The following is a 12,151-nucleotide window of genomic DNA, read 5'->3' on the forward strand; positions in this document are numbered from 1 at the left end:
AAGTCATCTTGAATGTTCAACTTTCAATACAACTGAAATATTTGAGAGAACATCACATAAGCTGATTTCAGAAATTGATGTTGATTTTAAAAAATAATAATAAACCATTAGTGTTTTTTATTAGGACTGCATCATGAAATCAGAGCTGCTTGATTTTAAGGGAAGAAAAATAATATGTATATTGCTTTTGGAAAGCGATCTATCTTTGAATTAAATCATTAGATATGTATTTCATTAGCTGTATTTTACACTACTGATGCTTTATTATTTTATTGTTCTTTATAAACACTTTGAGAAGCTTTTAATAGGGTTTCTACAGTCTTTTAATATTTGCAGTAGTATGCTGGAGTCACACACAGACTTTAATATTCAGCATGTGAATCACAACAATGGGAATAATTCAGTCTGTAAAGCTGTAAAGCGCTATATAAATAAAGGTGACTTGAGTTAATATATGGCCCAATTATTTATTTATTAATTTATTTTCAATTTTAGTGTCAGCTCACTCGTGGCAGTTCATAACTGTTTTACATTTTGGTGAAGTGTTGGGTAATTCATGTGAATTGTACATCAGTGATCTGCTATGATCTGCTTACACCCCACTCACAGCTAGATAGCCTACTTACATGAAGTGAATTAGAGTTTATTTGGGTAATGGCTTTTGCTCTTAAGAGAAAGCAGAGAGGGAAATAATTGCTGTCAGTCACATTTTAGTAATGAATTACGTGGTAATGAAAGAAAGAAAGAAAGACTGAAAATTGTAGGCATGAGTTAGTCCAGAAAGTTTGATCTGGGTTGCTGCAGTACGCAATAAGCATTAATGACCCAATACAGCCGTATATACTACTCACTAGACTGTTCACACTGTTGAATTTTTAACAAAATACATAGCAAGAACATCACACATCATCTGTCTTCCTAGTCCCGACTCAGCTGCCGATCTGCCCTCATTAGATTGTAAAATTGCTCTGTGAACCATTGAGAGAATTATCCAGAAAAAGGTCTTTGTGTGAACTGTTGTAAGCAACAAATGAAAATCAGAAAGTGTAGCAGTTGTTTATTTGTTTACAAGTGTTCACCATAAAAGTTATTGGACGGAAAAAAAAAAAAGATTTACAGCAAATGCCTCTCCTTAAATATTAATCAATCCGATGAACGCTTACTGTACATCTTGCTGAAGGTTTTTAATTGTAAACTCATTGTTAAAATTATTTCCATCAGAAATGAAACGTTAGACTTTCACAATGAACGAGGTTGAGTTTCATTTCTGAATCATTTGGTCACACTCTTCCTGTTGTGGTGTCATGCTCATGCTAAACTACTGACAAAACAATTAACAATAAAAAACCCACAGTAACTCAATAAGCATAGCCAAAGGCATTAATCGTTCATTATATATTGTGCAAGCATTGCAAAACAACCAAAACATGCACAAACTTGAATAGTGAAACCCAACAGGATTTTGTCAGGTGTGTACATTCATACTGATATGTCTGACGTCTGTTTGAGAGCACAGAAGCTGTAGATGTGTTTGACGAGTGAGGCGTTACTGATCTGAATGACCGCACTGCAGACGTCTCCATGATCTGAGATCTGTCTCTCAGTAAATCTGACATATTTCCATCATCACACCTCATGTAAACACATTTGTGCTCTTGTGCAGTTCCTAGTTCATTACAGAGGACAAGTGAAGGATTGAGATGACAGTCACTGTATGAGGAGTCACAGGTGAACCTGAATGACAGCAGGCATTATGATTCTGCGAATGGAGATTTTGTTACGGTTGCCAGATTTGTAAACTCATTTGACATTATAGTCAGGGTTGGGAAGGTTACTTTAAAAATGTATTTCACTACAGATTACAAATCACAAGCTTTAAAAAGTCACTTGTAATGTATTTTGTTAGATTACACAAGTTTTGTAACTTCATCTAAATACGTTAGAATACTGTGGAATACTAATAAGGTATGTAACACAAACGGTCCTCTAGAAAAAAAAGACATTTACCAAACATGGGACTCCGGGACACATCATTTGTTAACAATATCGGTCTTCTGCAATATTTCGTAAGAGGAAAAAATGCAGACGACCTTTACCCAGTGAAACAACAACAACAAGAATCCACTGAAGGCAACATGATGCATTCAAACCATTGTTTGTTTTGTGGAGTATTTGTATAAAAAAGCTTATTCAGAACAGTACTAAATACAAATAATATGTTTAATTCGTCATTTTCAGAATAATTATGATTTCTCTAATGTCATTAAAATGATTACAATTGTACACACTCTGCAAGGGGTATAAAACTTGACAACCGTAGCTCAGGACGCAGACTGCCAGAGTTGCTGTTTCAAAACGTTTCCAATCGCTGTTTCAAAGTCATCACTTTGGTCATCTAAAGCACTTTTCGGATATAACTCATATTTAGTACTTTTAATAGGTAACTAAGTCAGCTGTATTCCGTTACTCCCCAACCCTGATTATAAAGCAAAGCACTCAACTGCTGTCCTTTAGAAACACATGCCTCTTCTGTCTTTAATGACAGATGAATCCTCTCCTTTGCTAACTTCTGCTACAAAATATATGCTCTTACAGTGCACCCGCTGTCCAAAGCTGACACTTAAAGTTGTTTGCTGTTACAATGACTTCCTCCTGAAGCGTGGCAGGTCTCTGAAGCTGAGGCCAGGAGAAGGCGTGCTGCCTGGAGAGGACAGAAGCGTATTGTTCCTGGTCGAGGAGCCTCCTTCAATCTGGTAGGAAACAGAGTTGTAGTACACAGAGTTAATATTGCAGTCAGGGCACTTGGTTTGGGACGGGGAGGAGCCGTCGCAGAGCCCCAGGCGATAGCAGACGCAGCTGCACAGCGAGCTCAGTCGGGACGGGGATCGGCCGCGCTCCTCCAGCGGGGACAAGATGAGGTTGGTGCAGCTGGTGCCCTCCTCCATGGGCAGGAACAGATTGCTGTGGCAGTGATTGTCCCGCCCCAGACTCACGGCCGTCAGGTGACGCCCCCTCTTCAACGAGGCCCGCTCCTGCGCGTCCCGCTTCTCGTCCTCGCTGTTCATGGTCAGGAACCTCAGCACCACCAGATTGAGGAAGGCTCCGATCACCGTCAAGCCCACGAGGATGTACATGAAGCTGAAGACCACGTAAGGGGTCTTCTCCTGCAGGTCCTCCTTCTTCTGAAGAGCCACGAAGTCCCCGAAGCCGATGGTGGTGAGGGTGATGAAGCAGTAGTAGTACGCGTGGAAGAACGTCCAGCCCTCGAAGTGCGAGAAGGCGGCGGCGCCCACGCACAGGGTTCCCAGACAGGACAAGAAACCCACCAAAACCATGTTCTCCATGGAAATCTCCGTGCGATGGAGCCCTACGCATTTCTTGACGTGGCTGAGGAGGTAGCGAACGAACGTGTTCATCCTCTCACCCAGACTCTGGAACATGACCAGCGTGAGAGGGATGCCCAGAACCGCGTAGAACATGCAGAACACCTTTCCTGCGTCTGTGCCGGGCGCCGCGTGACCGTAACCTGAAGAAGAACACATTCAGACACAAAGGTCTTAGGTGTGATCCCAATTTTTTTTAATGAATGTCATACCACTGTTGTCTTTGAATAAAAACTATCAATATGTGCATTTTTTTTGTTTACCTCTAAATATACCATATTTTGAATGTAAAATATGCTTATTTTAATGTTATATTTAATATTTATTATACTACAGTAAAAAAAAAAAAACATTCCAGTAAGTTTTGGTGACATCTGATGACAAACGATGGTATAAAAATATCAAAAATATCAATAGCTGATAGCTATACATATAGGCTGAAATCTATAAACCATTGTTGTAACAAACGTAACATCTTAAGTTGACCTGACTTACTCTGTTGATTACCAGGTTTCTAGAATGTCAGGTTTAAATATAGAAATGAGGCATTATTTAATGAAATATGCGCTAATTTGCATACATTTCTACAAAAATCTAAACACTGGATGAAGCCAGTTTCAAAATTCTTGTTTAATTTTGTTTGACATATTAGAGTCAGATGTTTTTACAGAGAGGATTTTGGGTCTCATTTCATCACTCCATAATTCAGAAAATACTTAGAACAGACAGAAAACACTGTATTTTTTTCCATTTGTTGGAGAATAAAATTAAGCAAATTCTATATGATCAAACCCCTCTGTAAAAACCTTCAGGATATAGACAGGGATAAAAATGTAAAGTGTGGTGTGTGTAAGTGCTGCTGAAGTGGAGATTTGTGGCTCAGTGTAGGAGAAAAAACTAATGTTGAGAAAACAGCTTTAAAAATATGGATTGTAATTGAAATCTATTGACACAAATAGATAAAGTGCTATAAAAGAAACACTTAACAGTGTATTTTCTTTCCACTAGTCTGAAAAAACACTTTATGAAAAAAACTAAATCTCAAACTTGACAGGTGCATGAAAAAAACTTCCTTAACTTAAAAAGTGCCTGAATGGTTACTGACAGCTTTATAATGTGAATTCCCAGTAAACGGTTAACGAGGCCATTGACTGAGCAAACATATATTCATTGGTAGAACGAGGAATTTAAAGCGCTGTTTATCATCAGAACTAAATAATATTAGTAAGGACAACAAGATTATTGTAATTGGGTTTAATTACATTGCTAATCGTTGGGAAAACATAAAAATCTGAATGCAATGTGTTGCCTTGAATTTTTCAATATTAGCAATGATTTTTGTTTTACAGTGTTGCAGCTCTGTGCTGCGTCACGAGGTCTGAAGATCCAGAAGTATTTTGCTCTTTAAATACTGTGTGCTTTATGGTACAGGTTGTGAATTTGATCTGTTTCCTGAGATATCACATTACATCACAGTAATCTTTCAGTTAAATGAACAGTATTGCCTTCTACTTAACATGGAACACTATGAAGTATGGTTAGATTTCTGCAGTACATTGCTATTAATACACATGGGAGAAAGTTAATTGACATGAAAAGTGTGGTGACAGCTGTCTTACATTGTGCTGCACAAACTCACTGATGTCCAAATGGAAGCTGGAAGGTAGTAGTCACACAAATCCACATACAGCAGATTTGTCTTTCATAGGTCAATAATTCAATTACGTTTGAACTAAAATTATAAAACGAATATTCATTTTCATACATGTAATAACCATAACCCCGCATTTCTCACATTTATGCAGCACTTCCTTACATACAATCAATACACTGAAAATCTTTTAGATTACTGTGATATTTTGATGGTCTCTTTAACACATTCTGTTGACTATAAGAAACATTGCAGCTACATATGTACTAACTCTCACTAGAGTGTTAGTAGAGTATTAGTAGACTGATAGTCAGTCGAATGTCTGTTGGGAGACCATCACAATAAAGAGTTAGCGGATATTAAGCAGACAGTCTACTAATACTCTAATGAGAGTTAGTCAACATGTGGGTGCAATGTTATTGTTTTAGGACACATCAGACATGCAAACACATAACAATTCATGCATTAAACCTGTCATATTCAATGTTTATGTTAATAGACACAGTTTTTCTGGATTTAGAGCTAGTTAGACAGTGGATTCATTCCCAAGAAGCACCAAGGCTAAAACAAATACTTCAGTAGCAGCTCAAAGAAACACAAATGTTACTGAGTTTCCTGCCTTCTCACTGTGTTTCTAAAAAGGAGTGGTGAAGAGAGATTCAAAAGCATCCTGAGCTGGAAGTGGATAATAGCTCTTTTGTGATGTAGACATCATTTTCATCAGCTGCACTTGACTGACAGCAGACACCCATGTCTCCTGTTCATAAAAACAGTATATGCTGGTTAGGTATGCTTTAAAGCACAGCAGTTAGTTTGAGCTGCTCCTGAGCTGGAGCTAGTTGATAAGGACATGACCAGCTCAAACCAGCTCATCATCCACATGAGAGTCCATCTAGCTTGTCTTTGTACAGCTGAAGGGAAAACAAGACGGTGTAACCTATTGTGCGTTATTTAGGAAACACACGAGGCAGGTCACCATCAACCAAGGTATTATTATTAAAAGGAACGATAAGAAGGATGATTCCTCCCACAGATATGAGTGCAGGCCAAAGGAAATTCACGAATCCTGAGCCTTAAAGGGACAGACACCCAGACCATTACAACGGAAGCCCATGTTGGCAAATATGAAAAACTGCAAGTTTGTTTATTGGCAAGTTGTAATGCATCATACAGACGATGTGCGGCAGTGTCTAAATCATTCAGTGTACTGCTCTTAAAGGAGTAGCTCACTTTCAGAACAAAAATGTACAGATAATGTACTCACCCCCTTGTCATCCAAGATGTTCATGTCTTTCTTTCTTCAGTCCTAAAGAAATAATGTTTTTTGAGGAAAACATTTCAGGATTTCTCTCCATAGTGGACTTCTACGGTGCCCTGAGTTTGAACTTCCAAAATGCAGCTTTGGAGGACTCTAAAAGATCCCAGTCGAGGAATGAAGGGTCTTTTCTATCAAAATGATCTGTTATTTTCTAAAAAAAAAATTACAATTTATATACTTTAACCTCAAATGCTTGTCTTGTCTAGCTCTGTGTGTACTCTGTGTAGAGATTAAAGTATATAAATTGTAAATGTTTTTAGAAAAAACTGATGGAGAGAAATCCTGAAATGTTTTCCTCAAAAACACCATTTCTTTACGACTGAAGAAAGAAATACATGAACATATTGGATGCCAAGGGTACATTATCTGTACATTTTTGTTCTGAAAGTGAACTTCTCCTTTAACATGTGGTGCACTCATTCACTGATTTCACAAAAAGTGGCAAAAATGACCATCCCTGCTGAAGACTTCAACAGAGCCACCAATAGCACAGGATCCCATGTCACAACCAGAGCATGTTTTACATTTCTGCCATCATCCCGCCTGTGTCCTCTAGAATTGTTTAATCTTTGAATTGAACAAAGTTTTTGAATGTCTAATGAAAGCACTTTAAGCTTTCATCAAGCTTTTCCTATTATGAGGCAAAAATAGTCATGGTTAAGTACACGGCTGCAGCTTTCTGTCTTTTTGTCAGCGGAGACCATGTCAACTAGATCAACTAGAGCACAGGAACTAGACGAGTCCCCCAAACAATCTGACCTGTGATGCAGCCTGGAATTAAACCACACTGTGCTGGTTTCATCTGGCCACAGCAGAGCTGGTTAGGTTAGGGTTAGTGTTAGGACTGAGCTCGGTTTCACACAAAATTTTGGTTCCTTGCCACTGTTGCCTTTGGCTTGCTTAAGTGGGAAACCTTAATTTCTGGCAATATTGTTGATTTGATTGCTATTTGAACACTGAATCAATGATTAACTGACTGTAACTAAAGAAGTGACTGTTTACTGTTGTCCTTTTGCATTATCAACACACTATTTTCCTGTTTAATACTGTAAAGCTGTGTTGGCACATATAAAGCACTGTATAAATAAAGGTGACTTGATTGATATATTTTCACTAATAAAGACAAGATTATAACATTAAAAGCAAGAAGAAGTGCTCACACTGGGCCATGTGGCTCAGCCGTAATAAAATCTCATATGCCAGCTAGCCACCCCTATATTAGCAAAGGTTGTTTGTGGTTATTTTTTGTCAACAGCCTAGAAATGAAATGCATGTAAGTTTAAATTGACAGCAATCTAAACTTTAGAAAGTAAGAGAGAGAATAGAGCATGTATCATCACTCCAGCTTGCTACAATCGCCCCAGGTCTCCTCTACTTATAGCGGGTAACAAGGACACTGTAACATGAAGCGGTAACGAAAGTTTTGTAAAAAAGTTATTAGTTTAAATATGACGAGGAGTCATTCGATAGTTACTAATTCGTAGACTGCATTTTAGCAAGTAGATTTTTTCCTTGTCAAAGGTTAAAATGCTGGACCTCACCGATGGTGGTGATGACGGTTATCGCAAAGTAAAAGGATCCGGCGAATTTCCACTGTCTGCCAGCGCGATGGGGCTCTGCTTGCAGCACTACTCGCTCGATCTCTCGGTAGTCATTCTCAGTGAAGCGGTACTTCCTCTTCATGTCGTTGCGCTTCTGTTCTAGAATGCGTTTCCGCGCGCTCTCAGTCTCAGATTCCAAGGCGTCAAAGACCGCGGCGCCCACCAGCAGATACGAGAACATGCAGAGGATGAGCGACAGCGTGCGCACGTTCTGCTTCTTCATCTTCATCTTCAGAGGAGCTCAAACAGGTTGCGCGATTCAGTGCATCGGCATTAGCGCTCCGTCTGTGGGCTCTCTGGATTTACCAAACATTGACTCACAGAGAATCCAGCCATTGCTCATCGGCTGGAAAGAAGAACACAGTCCGTCGTTTTCATGTCTTGGCGTCCTTTTGTAGGTAAATTCGGCATGTACTAGAGATCAAACTAACTGAGCTCTCCTGTTTTAAGCCAGTCTTCCTGTTCTGCGCAAATCGTGCGAAGGAGGTTTCGAAACTGAATCTGTCATGACTGGCAACCAATAACATTTCCTGTAGTCCAGCTGCACGCGCAGTCAGTCACAAGACATGCTGAGACCCGAAAGTGTGGGAAGATTTCCATCTCGAGTGTCGGTTCTGCAGGTATGTGATCACTGCGGCCTCGAGAAGCGAGAAGACCACAGTTTATATCGCTGCTGCTGCGAGGATGTGAGAGGCGCTGCTGTCGCTGTCCGCGGTGCTGAAGCTCAGATTCGTCAACACTGCTTTCACTGCTGTCTAGTGACTTACAGCTGACTCTACAATCAGTGCCTTGTGACTTACAATGGCCCAAAACATTTTTGGACAATTACGAATGTATTTATTTTAATACTTATCAGTCGAATGACATTCAATTGCCAGAAAGGTATTTAAAAAAAAGTTTGTTAGGTTTCTGGCTGTCAAATGTCCACAGCTAGTATTTGGATTTTTATAATACACAGCATACAAGCATATTAGCTGCATAACTTGAAATTCGAAGCTAATTAATACAATTACAATCAAAACAGCACACCAGCACTTATTCTTCTTCATTTTTTTTTTACTAAACTTTAAGGTAACACCTTTTCTCGTCCAGCACTGCAAACCTTAATAATTCCCCTAATTATTCCATTACTAGGGCTGTCAGTCGATTAAAATGTTTAATCTAATTAATTACATGATGTTTCGCTTAAATAATCGAATTAATCGCAAAATAAATTTGACTGTGAAAATACCTGCAAAAGATTATTTAAAGCTATTTTTGTGTTAAATGAGAAAGTATCAAGAAGACATTTCAAATTGTAGCTTTAAAAAGAAAAAAAAATATTTGATTCAACATTAAATTTATTAAACATAAACATTTAGTCTGCATAGTAAACTATGGAACATAAAAGAAGATCATTTGAGAAACATCTCAGTATTTTATACATTGAAAGTCATTAGTAACCAAAACAGCTAAATGATGATAGAATTTAAATTCTTTGGGTGAACTTTATTTAACTTTATCCATTATTGTTGTTATTATTATTATTATTATTATTATTATTATTATTATTACCTATTATTATTATTATTATTTAATGAAAGAATACTTTAAATAAAAAACTAAATCTGCCAGCAGGTGGCGGTAACTGTCTTTCATTCAGGAATTCAGTAAATGACTCATTTTATAAATGGGTCTTTGAATAATTAGTTCACAGGATTCGTTCAAAACAGATTTATTCAGAAACTAAACACCGCTGTGTTGCTCAGAGACAAAGGCTTCAATGGAAATATGTTCTCTGCAAAATTGAGAAGAAAAAAAAACATAATATCAACTTCTTATTTACTGAACTGTTGTATAAAATCACAGTTTGGGACAAAATCAGCTCTGGTGTAATATTGCTTGTGCTGCCCATGTGATATTTATAAATATGAGACAAAACACAAACTGTACTGAATTTTAGGTCATAACTGCATTTATTGAGTTGTTGCCCTGCGTCATATTTGTCAACAGTTAATATGAAATATAAGATGATGTACAGGTCTGGGGGCGGGGCCAGCGCCTTAACTGCCTTAAAATATTTGAATCACCTTATTTTTTCATACACTGTAAAATCGAATTAGTTGGGCTTACTTAAAAAAAAGCATGCAAACTGATTGCCTTAAAGTATGTTGTATGGACAAATGCTTATTTAGTATAGTTTACTTACACAAGAGTTCTCGTAACTAAAAAGGGACTGTAAGGGGTACTTGATTCTTTACTTTAGGTTTACTCTTGACTTAGTATCGCTACTCACTGACTCCCAGAGTGCATTGCGGCATGAATAAATTATGCAGTTGCTTGATTTTACTGTTGTTGTTTTTATTTGCCAATTTAATTTGCTGTATTGTATCAGTAGTATCACAACAAAAAGAGCAAATAAAATGGTTATTGTAACAATTATTAAAATAAATAAAATTGAATTGTTACCATTGTTGTGATTCGCGTGCTGAATGTTAAAGTCTGTGTGTGACTGCAGCATATTAATGTACATATTTAAGAACTGTAGCAACCCAATAAAAAGCTTAGTAAAGTGTTTATGAAGAACAATCAAACAGTGAAGGATCACTAGGAAGCCTGTAAAATACAGCTAATGATATATGTGTCTGTATATATATAATATGATTTAATTACAAGACAAACCTTTTTCTAAGACCAACCTAGTTCTTACTTTTCTTTCCTTGAAACCAAGTAGCTCCAATTACATTATGCATTGCTGCATTAACAGAAAGAAAGTTATAATGAAAATATTGTTTGAAATTGCCAAACCAAAGGGAACACTAATCACTACAATGGTAAGTGTAATTTATATTTGTATTTTTTTTTTTAAATCAACATCAATTTATGAAATATTTATGAAAATTTTCAGTTGTATTGAAAGTTCAACATTCAAGATTACTTTGGGAAACTAGTGAAAGGAAGATAACTGCAGACATGGAGAAAATGAGTCTATTAAGAATTGCCCTACCTAAAAAAAAATGTTTCTTTTCTTCTTCTTCTGTTGTTATTTTGCGCATTACCAACATATTAGTGCACTGCTGCCTCTCACTGCTTTATTAATGTTGCTGGTTCCTTTGTGGCTACTTGAATATTTTAAGTAAGCATTACTCGAAGTAGTACATAAATTGTTTTACTTGCCTTGAAAGTAGCTCTAACTTAATAAAACCTAGTAAATATAGCAACTAAGTAAAGATAACAAACTATATTTAAGTGAGATAAACTACTGGATTTTACAGTGTAGCTAATTAAGTCAAGCTAATGAGTTAAACTGACAGCCCTATCCATTCCATCAATTATTTTTATGTAAATAAACTTCAGAATTGAGTTAGTAGAACTTCAGGTTTTAATTTCTGCACTACACAAGCATGCTACAGTTAAATTGAAAGAGTAGGGTAAATCTGTGGGATGACCAACACTGAATGTTCCTCAGACACCATTCTGGGAAGCATAGAGGAGACAGTACTGACTGGTTAGTCTCAATTCTTCAGATTTTGTTTGTAATCACAATGTACCGTATTCATTTACCTTTACTTTTTGTAACCTTTTTTTGCACTTGTCAATAGAAGAGTGAGGATTCAAACAATAATCCAATGCAACTTATACTTATCAGTATTGCAAAGGGTTCTGATGGCACACGATTCAACAAGAAACAAACCGAAAATGTAATCTATGATTAAGTAAAAATCTTTGGTCGTTGTAGTTCTGTATCATAATGCAAGAGTGCGGCAGTCATTCATTTACAAAAATCTAACCTTTCATTGGAGAATAAGAATTTAAAATGGGGGCCACAATTAATCATACCCTTTTATTAAAATTATTTTGCAATAGCTAATGCCTGATGACTGAGATCAACACCTGACATGAGATCAAAGAGCATTCCTGCATCTAGAATCTCTCCATATCCTTCAGGTTTACAGATCAATGTTGGTGCTTCTTCTCTTCAGGTCACCGCACTCATTTAAAGGATTCAGGGAACTGGGACGGCAATGGCAGAAGCTTCATTTTGTGCTCTGACACATTTTTGTGTTGATTTTTATGGTTGATGTGATGCTTTTTGATGGAAGATCCAACCAGGGCCTATTATATTTCTAAAAGAAGCAGTCAGGTGTTTGATAGAATCCATGATGCCATCTATTTGAATAAAACATCCAGGAACTCCGTCAGAAAAGTAGGCCCACAA

General features: G+C 37.2%; 1 protein-coding gene across 1 annotated transcript; it reads right to left on the bottom strand.

Moving 5' to 3' along the window:
* Window positions 1–1,055: 1,055 nt before the first annotated feature.
* On the bottom strand, window positions 1,056–8,852 carry kcnk15 (potassium channel, subfamily K, member 15). The gene is made up of 2 exons (XM_073823442.1): window positions 7,894–8,852; window positions 1,056–3,526 (listed from the first exon to the last, which is right to left on the bottom strand). The coding sequence occupies exons 1-2, from the start codon at window positions 8,180–8,182 to the stop codon at window positions 2,637–2,639; spliced, it is 1,179 nt and encodes a 392-aa protein (XP_073679543.1). The 5' UTR covers window positions 8,183–8,852; the 3' UTR covers window positions 1,056–2,636.
* Window positions 8,853–12,151: the final 3,299 nt, after the last annotated feature.

Source organism: Garra rufa, chromosome 18 (assembly GCF_049309525.1).
Source record: "Garra rufa chromosome 18, GarRuf1.0, whole genome shotgun sequence".
In the NCBI taxonomy this organism is placed as follows: domain Eukaryota; kingdom Metazoa; phylum Chordata; class Actinopteri; order Cypriniformes; family Cyprinidae; genus Garra; species Garra rufa.

Coding starts and splice junctions, on each gene's coding strand:
- kcnk15 (XM_073823442.1), bottom strand. CDS start 8,182: ATGAAGATGAAGAAGCAGAACGTGCGCACGCTGTCGCTCATCCTCTGC. Junction 3,527..7,893: donor AACCGTCATCACCACCATCG/GTGAGGTCCAGC, acceptor GTTCTTCTTCAG/GTTACGGTCACGCGGCGCCC.